The sequence below is a fragment of the Apodemus sylvaticus genome, chromosome 4 (genome assembly GCF_947179515.1).
Source record: "Apodemus sylvaticus chromosome 4, mApoSyl1.1, whole genome shotgun sequence".
In the NCBI taxonomy this organism is placed as follows: Eukaryota; Metazoa; Chordata; class Mammalia; order Rodentia; family Muridae; genus Apodemus; species Apodemus sylvaticus.
Genome location: NC_067475.1, coordinates 77,494,207 through 77,510,021, shown reverse-complemented (window position 1 = coordinate 77,510,021; position 15,815 = coordinate 77,494,207). Strand labels below are relative to the sequence as shown.

Here is a 15,815-nt window from a genome sequence, read left to right as displayed (position 1 = left end):
CTGTATTCCAGCCAGAGTATTCATGTTGCTGGATTAAAATTGCTCTGCAGGACTCTGCTATTTCGGGACAGCTTTAACTGTCAGCTTGGCACAGCCTAGAGTCACGTGAGGAGGGAATCTCAGTTGGAAAATTGCCTGTTAGAATGTCTTGTTTGTGGGGGATTGTCTGGGTTGTTAATTGATGTCTGAGTTTCCAGCCTACTGTGGGCATCAGCATTCCCTGGGCCAATGGTCCTGGCCTGTATATGAGCCTGCAGGTGAGCCGACAGTTCATGTTCCTCTGTGACTTTCCATGACTTCTGGTTCAAATTTCTACTTGAGTTCCCGCCTGGACTGCTTTCAATGATGGACTGTAGTCTATAGGTTGGAAAAAAGTTTTTTCTGCCCTGTAATTGCCTTTGATCTTGGTGCTTGTCAGAGCAATAGAAAGGAAAATAGAATGGCTTGGTAATTTGTATCTTCTGTGTACGGCATCCTTCAGGCTGGCTCCTGGCTCCTTTGCATAGGTCCCTATTTTTGGCATTTTCTACAGTATTCCCTTACTTTTCTTTTTAAGCTTTCTTGAAGCTTGGTCTGGCCTCTGATTCACTACATAGCTAAGCATAACTTCTTATCCTTTTGCCTCTGCCTCCACAGTCCTGGGATTACAAATATGCATTTCCCTCCTGTGCAGTTCTGGGGTTCAAGCCCAGGACTTCCTCTATGGTAGTCAAAGACACTCCACCAACTAAGAAATGTCCTCAGTACAGTACTTCTTGCTTTTGAGCTCTAGAGTTATATTTAGAAAGCAAGATCTAGATACTAGTGTGCTTGTTGCTAAGGGAGTGTCCTAGTTTCCCTTAGCAGACAGAGCTAGGAAGGAAACACGCACATGCCAGTGTGTCTACACACATCTCTGCATTCACTTCTGTATGTGTCTCCTGCATGTAGACATCTACACACATCTCTGCATTCACTTCTGTATGTGTCTCCTGCATGTAGACATCTACACACATCTCTGCATTCACTTCTGTATGTGTCTCCTGCATGTAGACATCTACACACATCTCTGCATTCACTTCTGTATGTGTCTTACTGCATGTAGACATCTACACACATCTCTGCATTCACTTCTGTATGTGTCTCCTGCATGTAGACATCTACACACATCTCTGCATTCACTTCTGTATGTGTCTCGCTGCATGTAGACATCTACACACATCTCTGCATTCACTTCTGTATGTGTCTCGCTGCATGTAGACATCTACACACATCTCTGCATTCACTTCTGTATGTGTCTTACTGCATGTAGACATCTACACACATCTCTGCATTCACTTCTGTATGTGTCTCGCTGCATGTAGACATCTACACACATCTCTGCATTCACTTCTGTATGTGTCTCCTGCATGTAGACATCTACACACATCTCTGCATTCACTTCTGTATGTGTCTTACTGCATGTAGACATCTACACACATCTCTGCATTCACTTCTGTATGTGTCTCCTGCATGTAGACATCTACACACATCTCTGCATTCACTTCTGTATGTGTCTCCTGCATGTAGACATCTACACACATCTCTGCATTCACTTCTGTATGTGTCTCCTGCATGTAGACATCTACACACATCTCTGCATTCACTTCTGTATGTGTCTCCTGCATGTAGACATCTACACACATCTCTGCATTCACTTCTGTATGTGTCTCCTGCATGTAGACATATGAACTCATAGTCATAGCTTTAACTCTAATGTGGGCTCATTATATTTTAGACTCCTTTCCTTTGTTTTTGGTAACTTTTGCTCTCAGAAGGACAGTTGTGGGTTGGTGCGATAGCTCGGTGGGTAAAGGCACTTTGTCACTAAACCTGATGACCCAAGTGATCCTGCAACCCAGGTAAAGGTGGAAGGAGTGAATCCAGCCACAAAATTGTCAACTAACACCCACGATGACATGTATGTATACACACACACACACACACACACACACACAGAGAGAGAGAGAGAGAGAGAGAGAGAGAGAGAGAGAGAGAGAAAGAGTCTCTATGTATGTTCTCGTTTGTTCAACCCTAATATACATAAAAAGCAGTTTAAGGGACTGGAGAGGTGACTCAGAGGCTGGAGTACTAGAGCACTGGCTGCTTTTTCAGAGGATCACTATTCAATGCCCAGCTCCTACAGGGTGTTTCAAAACCTTCTGTTGGGGCTGGAGAGATGGCTCAGTGGTTAAGAGCACTGACTGCTCTTCTGAAGGTTCTCAGTTCAATTCCCAGCAACCACATGGTGGCTCACAACCATCCATAATGAGATCTGATGCTCTCTTCCGATGTGTCTGAAGATAGCTACAGTGTACTTGCATATAATAAATAAATAAATCTTTAAAACCTTCTGTGACACCAGTTCCATGAGATCTTTGCCGGCTCTGGCCTCAAAGAACAGTGCATAAACATGGTACACAGGTAAAACATCCATGTATATAAAACATTTTTAAAAGCAGTTTCAGGAGCCAGACATTGGTGGTGCATGCCTTTAATCCCAGCAGTCAGGAGTCAAAGGCAGTCAGATCTCTGAGTTTAAGGCCAGTCTGGTCTACAGAGTCCGGGACAGCCAGGACTACACAGAGAAACCCTGTCTCAAAAACATACTCCCCCCAAAAAACCATAAAAGTACTTTTAGGATGATTAAATTCAAAAATGTTTGCACTGGGATCTTAGTATATTACCAGGTCCACCTGTTTCTATTTCCCTGGGTGCTGGGCTTCAGCTCTTAATGTCTCTTGTGAAAAGAAAGATCTTGTTTCCTGAAGTAAACATATGTTGCTAGGCATCACAGGCCTGCAACCCCAGTACTCAGGATGCAGAAGCAAGAGGACTGCCACTCTGGACTGCAGAGCAGGACTGTGTCTCAAAAACCTAACCAACACACAGAGGAGGATCTGCTTGAATCCCAGCCTGTCAGAGCTACACAGTGAAACCCTGTTTTAAGAAGACAGAGCAACTAAAAACAAAACCATAAATCAGAGTCTAAGAAAAAACAAACAAACAAACCCAGATGGCTCAGTGGGTAGAGATGCTTTTAGCCAAGCCCGACAGCATGCGCATGGCCTCTGGCATCCGCTTGAGGAAAGGAAAGAACCTATTCCTTCACGTTGTCCTCTGACATCCACACGCAGGCTAGAAGCCCATTAATACATTTTCCTTATAGTTGCCACCATTTTTCTTTTCTAAATAAATAATTTGGAAAAATGCCTATTAACCTCATTTGATAAAAGATAAAAAAAAAATTGACACTTAAAACGAGAAGGAATTTAAAAAATATTTTTAAAAAAGAATTAAAAAAAAAACTAACGAAATAAAGTAAATCCTTCAAAAGTGACACACAGCTCTGGGTTTTGTTTGTTGTGTATATGCATGTGTGTGCGCGCGCGCACGTGCAAGTATGCGTGCTTGTGTGTGTGTGTGTGTGTGTGTGTGTGTCTGAGAGAGAGAGAGAGAGAGAGAGAGAGAGAGAGACTTTCTCTATAGCAGCCCAGGCTGGCTGGGCTAGCAGCAGACTTTGTTCTGCCTTGGCCTCTGTGATGCCAGGATCACAGCTGTTTGCCGCTGCTCCCAGCTTAGTCTTTCGGGCATTTTGAATTGGTTAGGAACTTGGCCTGCAAGAACTGTCATCAAACAATTCTGCTAGGGAATCAGGAATGTGCCTGACACAGATAACCATCTCTCCAGCCCCAGAACCAACTCTGGTTTTTTTGTTTTTTTGTTTTTTTGAGACAGGGTTTCTCTGTGTAGCCCTGGCTGTCCTGGAACTCACTCTGTAGACCATGCTGGACTCAAACTCAGAAATTCACATGCTTCTGCCTCCCAAGTGCTGGCATTAAAGGTATGCACCACTACTGCCCTGTTGGAACCAACTCTTAAAGCTCCTCTCTGACCTTGACAAAACAAGAGCACTAGCTGTTCTTTGAGAGGACTCTTTTCCCCAGCACCCACATAGCAGGTCCCAGCCACCCATAACCTTAGATGCAGGGGATCCAATGCTGTCTTCTGGCCTTGGGCACTGCATGAACATAGAACCATCTCAGGAAGCAAAGGTTCCTTCCCCCCCCCCCCCCAGACAGAGTCTCTGTACATAGCTCTAGCTGCAGACATATGTATGTATATATATATATATATATATATATATATATATATAACCTCTAAACTCTTGAGTATTTGTGACATTTAGTAGATTAGTGCCTTAGTGCCTGTTTACTTAAATAAGCAACTTTTTGCTCCATTGCAGTGACGGACCATGAGCTACGCTGTGATGTTAAAGTTGATGTGATAGACAACATTGAAATTGTATCTCGAACCCGGGAGCTGTACGTGGACGATGCACCCCTGGAGCTTATGGTGAGGGCCCTGGATTCTAAAGGTAAGGGACTGGAGGCGATTTGAGTAGAGTACCTGAAACAGAGTACTGCTCCTTCACGTGAGCTGAGCATCAGAAACAGGAACTGTGTGATGGTAACAGACTAAATGTGACTTGTGTTCTTCTCATTTGGGGCTCACATACGAAGCAGGTTGGCAGTGCAGAATACAGTTCAATGTATTGTTAGGATCCAGGAATTGAGGAAGGAAGAGCCCAGATTTCAATGGTGGACAAAGGCAAAGAGCATTTATTCTGCAGAAATTACCAGCATGCAGGGGGTCAACCAAAATGGCGACTGGAGGGGCTTGCAGGCCCCCTTTTATGCAGGGCTACTGGAGTTTTCTAGGAGGATTAGGTAACCTCTAATATGATTGGTAAGGAGCAAAACAGTGACACTGTTATAATTTTGATTGACTACTGTGTCAGTTTCATTGTAATTGCTGAGACCTTGAAGAATTTTGGACACAGCTCTGTCCTGACCTTTGTTATCTCCTCTGGTTAGGTTTCCCAGGAGCTGACTCAGCTCCATACATGTCCTCCCTAAGTCACAGCCGTCACTGACTAAAAAGGCCCATTGTCAGCGGCTCCCTCTGAGGAGTCCAGTATGTTTCCCGGGGAATGGGAAAAATTTTATTCCCAAGATTTCTGGAGCTCTCTGTATTAGATGCCTTCTTGCAAAACACTACTGCTATTACTTCTTGTTATTTCTGGACTTTGAAAGAAATTAGTATGTGTGTGGTGTGGGGCCTGTATATCCCCAGTACATGAAGAAGTCACAGTACAACTTGTGGAAGCCCGTTCTCTCCTACCATGCAGGTAGGCTTAAACTTAGGCTCAAATTCAGACTTTCAGCCATCTTACCAGCACTGTTTGTTTGTTTGCTTTCTTGCTTGAGGCAGAGCTCACTATGTAGCTCTGGCTATCCTGGAACTCACGCTGGCTAGCCTCAAACTCACAGAGATCAGCCCACCTCTGCTTCCTGAGTGCCAAGTACTGGGACCAAAGGCATGCGCCACCACCACCACGTGGCTGAACTTTTTCTAAGTATTGAAATTCTGCCACCAAGCTTCTAGTCCTGGCCCCTAGACCAACAATTAAGGTTATTCATTTAATTTAATTAAAGATATGCTTTTGTTATGGTTTTCATTTAAAAATTTTTTAGACTCATTGATTTTATTTCATATGTACGGGTGTGTGCATCTATGTATGTGCACCACCTGTGTGCCTTGTGCTTGATGCCAGAAGAGGGTGGAGCCCCCAGAGTTACAGATGATGGTGAACTGGGTCCTGAGGATCAAATGATGCCCAGGTCCTCGGCAAGAGCAGCAAATACGCCAAGCCATCTCTCCAGCCTGCTTTTTTTTTTTTTTTTGGTTTTTTTTTTCGAGACAGGGTTTCTCTGTGTAGTCCTGGCTATCCTGGAACTCACTCTGTAGACCAGGCTGGCCTTGAACTCAGAAATCCACCTGCCTCTGCCTCCCAAGTGCTGGAATTAAATATTAAGTCTTTCTTGAGGGTGACTTATGTTGCCTTAAATATACTACACTAATGCTGTAAAGTGATATTAAACAGCAGTCACTACTTTATTTGTAAATTATTTAGTAAGCAGGAGTTGAAATCTTCCGTATTGTGCTGTGTGTGTGTATGTGTGTGTGTGTGTGTGTGCATATGCATGCATGCACGCATATGCATGCACGCACGCACCTGCCCTGACATGCGTATGGAGGTCAGAGGACAGCCTCCCTTCCATCTTTGTAAGATGGACTCAGGCAGCCAGGCTTGCTCGGTAAGCGTGCACTCACGGAGTGACCTCAGTCGCCCAAGACTACTGGACTAGTTTTTAAAATTTGAAAAAGTAACTGTTTTGGAATCCAGTTGTCATGACAACGTGTGTTGAAGGAGCTAGGGTTAAGTATACCTGTCAAGCATGAGGTGTCTGTTAGGTGGCGGCTAAAGAGAAAGGAACAGAGACTGTATATAACCTTCACCAGCCCGCAGTGGATCCGATTTGTAGTTTACAAAGCCTGTGCCATGTGGTGTGGGTCCTTTCTACTTTAGAAAGTCTTTTGGAGTTGGGCAATGGTTGTGCATGCCTTTAATCCCAGCACTCATGAAGCAGAGGCAGGGGGATCTCTTTAGTTCAAGGCCAGCCTGGTCACCAAACCAAACCTAACCAAACAAAACAAAACCAAAAAAACCCTAAAAACCTGTTGGGAGCCTCATGATCTGGGGCAAGGATCCTTCTCATCTGTGTGTTTTAATTGATTAAAAAAAGTGCTGTTATTTGTTACAGAAAAATACCTAAAATGATTTTCTAGTTAGTTTGTCTTTTTTTGAAGACACTTGAATGTTTTGAAATGTGTTATGTGATCTTGTCTGCTTTTGGCTTGCTCTACAGGAAACACATTCAGTACTTTGGCAGGCATGGTGTTTGAGTGGAGTATTGCCCAGGACAATGGGTCATCGAGAGAAGAGCTGTCTAGCAAAATTAGGTAAAGCGTAAGCACCCTGGGTGACAAACTGGACAGCAGCTGTCTGTGTGCACCTTGATAATCCTACTGTCCAGTTTTTAAAAAAAAAAGATAAATTCACTAGGACAAATGACTTTTTTTTTTCTGGAGACGGGGTTTCTCTGTGTAGCCCTTCCTGTCCTGGAACTCACTCTTTAGACCAAGCTAGCCTCAAACTCAGAAATCTGTTTGCCTTTGCTTCCAAGTGCTGGGATTAAAGGCGTGTGCCACCACTGCCCGGCGACAGATGTTTTTGTTAGAAGTACAGAGGAGATAAATGTTGGAACCTTCATGGGAATTAATAAGAGCCTCTGTTGAAGAAGCTGTGAGGTCAGGCTGTCTGCTCATGCTGAATTAGAATAAGATAATTAACTAGGTGTGTGGGAAAAATACCTTTAATCCCAGCATTAATCCCAGCAAGCTGATCCCTTTGAGTTCAAAGCTAATTTGATTTATGTAGTGAGTTCCAGACCACCCAGCATTACACATTGGGGCCATCGATAAATAAAAGATAAAAACAACAGAAAGGACTCTGTTTTCAGTACCAAAGAAAGAAAACAGATAGCCTAAACTGTATCCCACAGCAGTCTTAGGCACAGGCTAGGCCTTCTGGAAAACAGCCCATGGCTGGGCGTGTGGTGGTACACACCCTTAATTCTAGCACTCAGAAGGCCGAAGGCAGGCAACTGTCCAGGTTCAGCCTGCTCTACAAAGTGAGTTCCAGGCCAGCCAGTGCTACACAGAGAAACTCTACCTTAAGAAACAAACAAGACAAACAAACAAAAAGAAAGGAAGAAAGGAAGGAAGGAAGGAAAGAAGGAAGAGAGGGAGGAGAGAGAGAGAGAGAGAGAGAGAGAGAGAGAGAGAGAAAGGAACCAGAAAAACCCTCAATCCAGGCTCAGTGGCACAGAGTTCTAGACGTTGGTGGGGGTGGGGCTGAAGCAGGGTCAGAGTGAGCATCTGCTACATTAACAAGTTCAAGTTAGAGCCCAGCCTGGGTCACAGAAGACAGTTTCAGAAAGCTCACAAGCAAGCAAAAGTATTTCTCTAAGAAGATGGGCTTCTTAGAGAGTAACGTTTAGAAGACTGTTTATCCTATACTAGAGACAAATCTTACTTTGCTTCTCTAGGATTCTGAAATACTCAGAAGCTGAGTATTCTCCCCCTGATTATATAATTGAGATGGAAAAAGAGGAGAGACAAGGAGATGTGATTTTGGTGTCTGGCATAAGAACTGGGGCTGCTGTTGTAAAAGTCCGTATTTACGAGCCGTTCTACAAGGTAAACAATCTGTGTTAGAAAGAGCCGTCTGAGGTCTTGCAATGGGGAATATAGTAGAGGCATCTAACATGCCAATAGTTGATCATGTACTTGAAAAAGGTCATTTCAAGAAGGGTCATTTCATACATGTGGTGATGTCACACGCCTATAATCCCAGCTTTCAGGAGGCAGAGGCAGGTGGATCTCTGAGTTTGAGGCCAGCCTGGTATACTGAGTAACTTCCAGAACAGCCAGGGCTACACAGAGAAACCCTGTCTTGGAAAAAAAAAAGGATATAGTTACCTGCATAGTGAGTTTGAAGTCTGGGCTATGTGGTCACCCATCTAAAACAGAAACCACAAAAGAAATGTATGCTCTGTAGACGCTCTGTAGATGCTCTGTCTTGCATAAATGAAGGACAAGTGAAAACATCAGACCTGTGGGGAGGACTTGGAGCACAGGGTGCTGGATTTTTCAAGAACCCCAGCCTTCGCCTGTCTCACTTGCATTTGATTTGCTACCACTTACCTTTAACTTTTTTCTTTAAACTTCTGTTTTAAGCATTTTAAGTGTATTTATTTACTTACCAGCCACACTTGTCCATGCCGTGCATGTGAAGCTCAGAGGGCAGCCTGGGGAGTCCCTCCCTCCGCCCACCTGTATACGGGCTGAACCACCTACCTTATTTTTTGAGACAGTTTGCTAACCTGATGATGATGGGTTAATTTTAATAAAAGTCAGGACGGGAGACATGGCTCAGCAGTTAAAAGCACTAGCTTCTCTTCTAAAGAACCCAGGTTCGATTCCCAGAACCCACAGGGCAGCTCACAATCTCATTCTCAGGGGATCCAGCTCCTCCTCCTGGCCTCTGAAGGCACCAGGCTACATACATGGTTCACAGACATATGCACTAAAAAACTTAAATAAATCTTAAACTCTTGAAGGAAAGAAGGAAGGAAAAGGAAAGAGAAAAAAAGAAAAGAAAAAGGTGGCTTGCTTTCATATTTGCCTCCTGTTTGCTCTGACCTGTATAGTAGAGCCTGTCAGCTAGTGGATGAGTGGAAGAAAGGAAGGGGAGAAAGGAGAGAGAAGGAGGAGAGACACAGCTGGAGACAGAGGGGGCGGGGCGGGGCGGGGCAGCTGGAGAGTCTTTGAGTGCATCTCAGATGGTTTCATGACCACTTTTAGGTTAACCTGAAATGATTTAATGATTTGTGAATATTAGGAAACAATTTTCACTCACTCACTCACTCACTCACTCACTCTTTCTATCTATTATTATGTACATCAATGTTCTTCCTCCATATATGTCTGTGTGAGGGTATCAGATCTTGGAGCTACAGACAGTTATGAGCTGCCATTTGGGTACTGGGAATTGAATCCTGGGTCTTTTGGAAGAGCAGTCAGTGCTCTTAACCACTGAGCCATCTCCCCAACCCCCTTTATATATTTTTTGAACTTACAAAAAGTGAGCTGATTAGATTTCTTAGTGAAACAGTGGCCCCGCACAAGGGTCAGGAACCATGTTATTCTGGCCCTACCAAGGCTGGGCCTGGCATAAAAATGAATTTTTTAGTTAATTAAAAGTTAACTTTGGCTTGACATGGTGGTGCCTTTAATCCCAACATTTGGGAGGAGGCAGAGGCAGGTGGATCTCTGTGAGTTTCAGGCCAGTCTGGTCTACAGATCGAGTTCCAGGACAGCAAGGCTACACCAAGAAACCCTGTCTCAAAACAAACAAACAAAAAAACCCAATAACAAAGCCGGGTGGTGGTGGGGTGGGGGTGGCGCATGCCTGTAATCCCAGCACTCTGGGAGGCAGAGGTAGGTGGATTTCTGAGTTCTGAGTTGGAGGCCAGACTGATCTACAGAGTGAGGACACCCTCACTCTGTCACCCAGGACAGCCAAAGCTACACAGAGAAAACCTGTCTCCAAAAACAAAACAAAACAAAAAACAAAAACCCAAAAAACAAAAACAAAAACAAAAAGCCCAATAACAACAATAAAAGTAAGCTTTGAATAAGGAAGGAGCTTTGATGATTTTTGCCTAATTTTCTCTCCTTCCTCTTTTAGAAAGTGGCTGCAGCCTTGATCCGCCTGCTTGTTCTGGAGAACATATTTCTTATTCCATCCCACGATACATATCTCTTAGTCGGAGCCTATATTAAATACAGAGTGGCAAAAATGGTTCAGGGAAGAATGACAGGTAAGATGGCTTAGTTTTTGCCAGGACTCACCCTCCTTAAATCCTCTCTTGTGGTAATAGAGAAGGGAGCACTGCACCAACCACCGGGCAGCAAAAAGCACTTCTGTCTTTCTGATCTTGCAAAAAAATACTTCTAAGTGCCCAAAGTTTGCATATCTTGAAGAGCTTACCGACATATTTCACTCAGCGAATGATAATTAGCCTCTGCAGGAGGGGCATTTGCATTCACTGTTAAAATAACAGCCCAAAATTTCCAGCTGACCGGGCAGGTGAAAAGCATTTATCAGAGGGTCTTGGGTGACCTTTGCAGTGCTTCCGCAAGACATTCTTCTGTTGAATAGCCCATGGGCCACCCAAGATCATTGAATTAGCAAAGTAATGTGGACTTCATTAATTAGGTCCTTCCCATACTTACTTAGTGGGGATCTACAAGTGATTTTTACAAGGATTCTCTTCATCATGTTTATGTGTGTGTATCTCTATGAAGTTATGTGCACCTGTGAGTGCAGGTGCCCACAGAATCCTGGAGAGGGGACACCGATCCCCTGGAGGTGGAGTCACAGCTGTTTGTAAGCCACCTGGAGTGTGCTGGACACTAAACTCAGAAACTCTGACCCTCTGGAAGGGCAGTACAGCAGTACACATAAACCGCTGAGCCATCTGTGCAGCCCACTGTTGCCTGCTCTCTAGCTTCCTTCCTTTTTTTTTTTTTTTTTTAGGTAGTGACTTCTTATAGCCCTCGGTGTTTTGGAACTCACTCTGTAGACCAGGCTAACTTTGTACTCACAGTGATCCACCTGCCTCTGCTTCTGATGTACTTGGATGAGAGTCGTGTGCCCCCATGCCCAGAGGCTTGCCATCATTTGAACCAGTATCTCTGGTCAAGTCAGGCTGATCTCAAACTCCCCAAGTGGCTGGATCTGGTCTTTCTGCTTTTGCCTCTGCTGGGGTTACAGGGGTGCAGCAGCACCTCAGCAGCTCACTGGGTTTTTTAAGTCTATAAGTCAGTGGTTAGATCGTAGCATTCCTTCTCTCCAGTGTGCAGATGCATCACTGGAAAGCAGGCATTAGATACACAGCTTGCTGTTGATCTCTGTGCAATGCCCTGTCTTTCTCACTGGGACACGCCTGTCCCTGGAGGGCCTGCTGCTGTTACCTGTGTCTGCGTTTCATGTCTTACAGAGGTAAAATTTCCCTTGGAACATTACACATTGGAATTGCAGGACCACAGGCTTAGCAATGATGGACTTCGTTCGGGAACAGTGGCTCTGCTGGACGAGAAGACAGCCATGGTGACTGCTGTCCAGCTGGGCCAGACTAACCTTGTCTTTGTCCACAAAAGTATCCTTTTGCTCAAGTTTTAGTGGCCAGTCTAAGTCTCTCTAGTACACTAGGCATGCTGCTTGGTAAAATACTTTATTAAGAGTGAGTGTGGGGGGCCCGGAGAGATGGCTCAGTGGTTAAGAGCACTGGCTGCTCTTCCAGAGGTCCTGAGTTCAACTCCCAGCACCCACATGGTGGCTCCCAACCATCTGTAACAGGATCCAATGCCCTCTTCTGGTGTGTCTGAAGACAGCTACAGTGTGCTCATAAAATGAATAATTAAATCTTTAAAAGAACAAGCGATGGTGGGGCCGGAGAGATGCTCAGTGGTTCACAGCACTGCTCGTCCAGAACCTGAACTCAGCACCAGGTCAGGGGGCTCAGCTGCAACGCCGGTCTTCTAGCCTCTGAGGACCTGCACACACACATCTCTCTCTGTCTCTGTCTCTGTCTCTGTCTCTGTCTCTCTCTCTCTCACACACACACACACACATACACACACACACACACACACCCTAATTTCTTCTTTTGAGGCATGGTTTTATTATGTAGCCTCTTGCTATGAGGATAGGGCTGCCATTATACTGAAAGCAATTCTCCTGCCTTATCCTTTTTAATACTAGGATTACATTCATGTGCTTCCACACCTAGCCTTTGGTCATTTTAAAGTGTCTAGGAAGACATACTTACAGAAGAAACTAAGTCACTGAATGTTTGTTTCCTGGGCACCATTTGGGTGTCAGTGGCCCCGATTCCCTAGCAGAATTCTATAGTACTTTTTTTTTTTGTATGCCAAATTTCTAACCAATCCAAAAAAGCCTGAAAGGCTAATGTGGTGCCAGAGCCAGAGGGTTGGCTCAAAGGTTAAGAACACTGGATGGCAGAGGTTTGGTTCCCATGTCCATGTGGTAGCTGTAAGTCCAATCTGAGGTGCTAACTATCTCTTCTGGCCTTCTCAGGCACTGTGCACACACATGATGCAAAGAAATATGTGGTGGTTTGAATATGGTCAGCCCAGGCAGTGGCACTATTAGGAAGTGCCACTTGTTGGAGAAAGTGTGTCACTGTGGAGGGGGGTTCTGAGACAGTGGGCTCCTAGCTTCCCCGTGAGACAGTCTTCTCCTGTTTGCTTTTGAAACAAGATGTAGAACTCTCAGCTCCTCAGTGCCATGCCTTCCTGGATGCTACAGTGCTTCCTGCCTTGATGACAAGGGACTGATCCTCAGAATCAGTAAGCCAGCCCCAATTAAACGTCGTCCTTTATAAGAGTTGCCTTGGTCATGGTGTCCCGTCACAGCAATGGAAAGCCTAAGACAACATGCTATGCAAACAAGCACCCATATAACATATAACATAAAATATATAAAATAAAAGACTTTAGTAGCAAGAAGTCTGGGTAACACTGACCTCAGACTCATGGTTTAGCAGATGATATCTTTGATCTTTGGATCCTCTACATCTGCTTCCCAGGTGCTACGGTTGCAGATGTGCACCGCACTTCTGGTTTGTGTGGTGCTGGGAATGGATCTCTGAGTTTCATCTTGCTGGGCAAGCCATCTAACAATTGATCTGCACCTAGGAGAATTTAACAGAAACTTGCAAATGACTGTAAGTTTAAGAGGAGGAAGTTGGAGCTATAGGGGAACAGAGCAGTTTGCTGATAGAAAATGCAATGGAGAAGCCCAGGGGAATGTGAGGCACAGGCCATGTATGTTATTCTGGTAGCAGAAATGGCTTTGTGTAGAAGCCATTCTGATGTTTCTTCACCCGTAAATAGAAGGGAATGTTATGTTTCTGAATTTCACTCTATGGCTTATATTTTACTATTGTATTCAATTACATATCAAAACTAGTCTAGTCTGGGCAGTTGTCTAAACAGTCTTTAATTTGAACAGGTAAAAGTAATTACCAGTTAGTATGCCAATCACATATGTACGTGTGTTTGTGTGTGTGTGTGTGTGTGTTCATAATATACATATTTGTATGTCATTTGAAGACATGAGAAATTTCCTTTTGTTTGTTTGTTTGTTTTGAAACAGTGTCTTACTATGTATCCCAGGCTGGTCTAGAATGGACTTAGTAGCCCAGGCTACTCAAGAGCTTAAGATACTCCTACATCCACCTCCTGAATGCTAGAATTAGGCCTGTGTTACTAGACCTACTTAAATATTCCTAGAAGACTGGTTTTTTTCTCCTCAGTGCTGAAGACTGAGGACAAGGTCTTTATAAGAACAGTTTATAGCTGAGCTACATCAATCTTTTTTAACTTTTAGTTACCATTTTATGTATTTTTATATATTCTATTATTTATTCCTGGTTAATTTCTTTTGACTGGGCCTCCTTTCTCCTAGGCTCCCCTCAGACATGCTCTGCAGACCTTGAACTGACTCCGGGTCTTCACCTGTTCCTTTCTCAGTGCTGGGCATGGAACCAGGCAGAGTGCATGCTGGGAAAGCTCTACCAGAGGAGATCTAGTAGTCATACAGTAATCATACTTCTGATATTGGGACAAACCTGTGATTCTTCCAGAAAGCAATTGTATTTAAATATTAGTAGATCTATGTAAGCTAGAAATATTTTTAAAAATTATATGTATTTATTTTATTATATGTACGTTTTGTCTGTGTGTGTTTGTGTATCAAGTTGTGTGTGTGATGCCTGAGGAGGCCAGAAAAGGGCATTCATTGGGTTTGCTAGTACTGGACTTACAGATGGTTCTGTGTCACTGTGTGGGAATTGGGGATCAAACCTGGGTCCCCTGCAAGGGCAGCAAGTGCTCTAAACTACAGAGTTATCTCTGTAGCTGCTACAAGTATTTTTGAAGGCAGAGGGAAAAACAGCTGCTACTAAGGTTTGCCGCAGCATTGCAGTGACGGTGAAACCGCGGTGCGCTGGATGTGTGGCTGAGTGGCAAGTGTTGCTCAGCCTTCCAACCCCACCAGTTTCTGTTTTCAGGCAAATGTCTGTCTTCTTCCTGACTAGATGGGAATCTCAGTTAGATTTAGATTCAGGCAGAAAACAGTGGTTTCCTCCATCCCATATTGAGCTTCTCTGTGTGGATTTTTTTTTTTTTTTTAAGAAATAGTTCTGTAGCTAAAAAAAATTGAAAACCAGAGAACATGATCTTCTTTCCATGTCATTTTCCTCAAATTTGAAATTCTGTAAAAAAAAAAAAAAAAGCAGGGCGGTGGTGTCGCACGCCTGTAATCCTAGCACTTGGGAGGCAGAGGCAAGCGGATCTCTGAGTTCGAGGTCAGCCTAGTCTACAGAGTGAGTTCCAGGACAGCCAGGGCTACACAGAGAAACCCTGTCTCGAAAAAAACCAAAAAAAAAAAACAACAACAACCCCCCCCAAGAAGAAAGAAAGAAAGAAAGAAAGAAAGAAAGAAAGAAAGAAAGAAAGAAAGAAAGAAAGAAAGAAAGAAAGAAAGAAAGAAATTCTGTGTATATGGGTGTTTTGTCTGCATGGGTGTCTATGCACCATGTATGAGGCCAGTGCCGAAAGGCCAGAAGAGGGTGTCAGGGCCCCTGGGACTGGAGTTACAGAAGGCTGTGAGCCATGTGGGTGCTGGGAACGGAACCCAGGTCCTCTGGAAGAGCAGCCAGGGCTCTAAGAGGCTGAGCATCTCCCCCTCCCATCCCTGTTTTTGTTTTTTTTAAATTTATTTATTATTATACATAAGTACACTATAGCTGTCTTCAGACACACCAGAAGAGGACATCAGATCCCATTACAGATTGTTGTGAGCCACCATGTGGTTGCTGGGAATTGAACTCAGGACCTCAGGAAGAGCAGTCAAGTGCTCTTAACCACTGAGCCATCTCCCACTCCCCTGCCCCTGGTTTTTATTACATTTATTTATGTGTGTATATGTGAATATGGAGTTAAGATGACAACTTGTGGAAGTCAGTTTCTCTCCCTACCATGTGGGTCCTGGTGATCAAACTTAGGGCTTCAGGCTTGGCGGAGACCACATGTTACTGATTGAGCCATCTTTGGGGCCTGCTTCAGGCTTTTCTTAGAAGCGTTCATATTTAAGTTTTGGCTTTCCAAAGAAAATAAAAAGACAGGTTTTTTTGGTTTTTTTAAAGATTTATTTATTTATTATATGTAAGTACATT

The 15,815-nt window shown here is 44.0% G+C and overlaps 1 protein-coding gene across 1 annotated transcript in view; it reads left to right on the top strand.

Annotated features, from left to right (window-relative positions):
- The window catches only part of Nup210l (nucleoporin 210 like), a 108,279-nt gene that overhangs the window by 5,681 nt on the left and 86,783 nt on the right, over positions 1 to 15,815 (top strand). Inside the window, exons 3-7 of the mRNA XM_052179947.1 lie at positions 4,265 to 4,396; positions 6,792 to 6,885; positions 8,034 to 8,184; positions 10,238 to 10,370; positions 11,553 to 11,711. Of these exons, the coding sequence (XP_052035907.1) occupies positions 4,265 to 4,396; positions 6,792 to 6,885; positions 8,034 to 8,184; positions 10,238 to 10,370; positions 11,553 to 11,711 (669 nt within the window). The remainder of the gene's footprint in view (positions 1 to 4,264; positions 4,397 to 6,791; positions 6,886 to 8,033; positions 8,185 to 10,237; positions 10,371 to 11,552; positions 11,712 to 15,815) is intronic.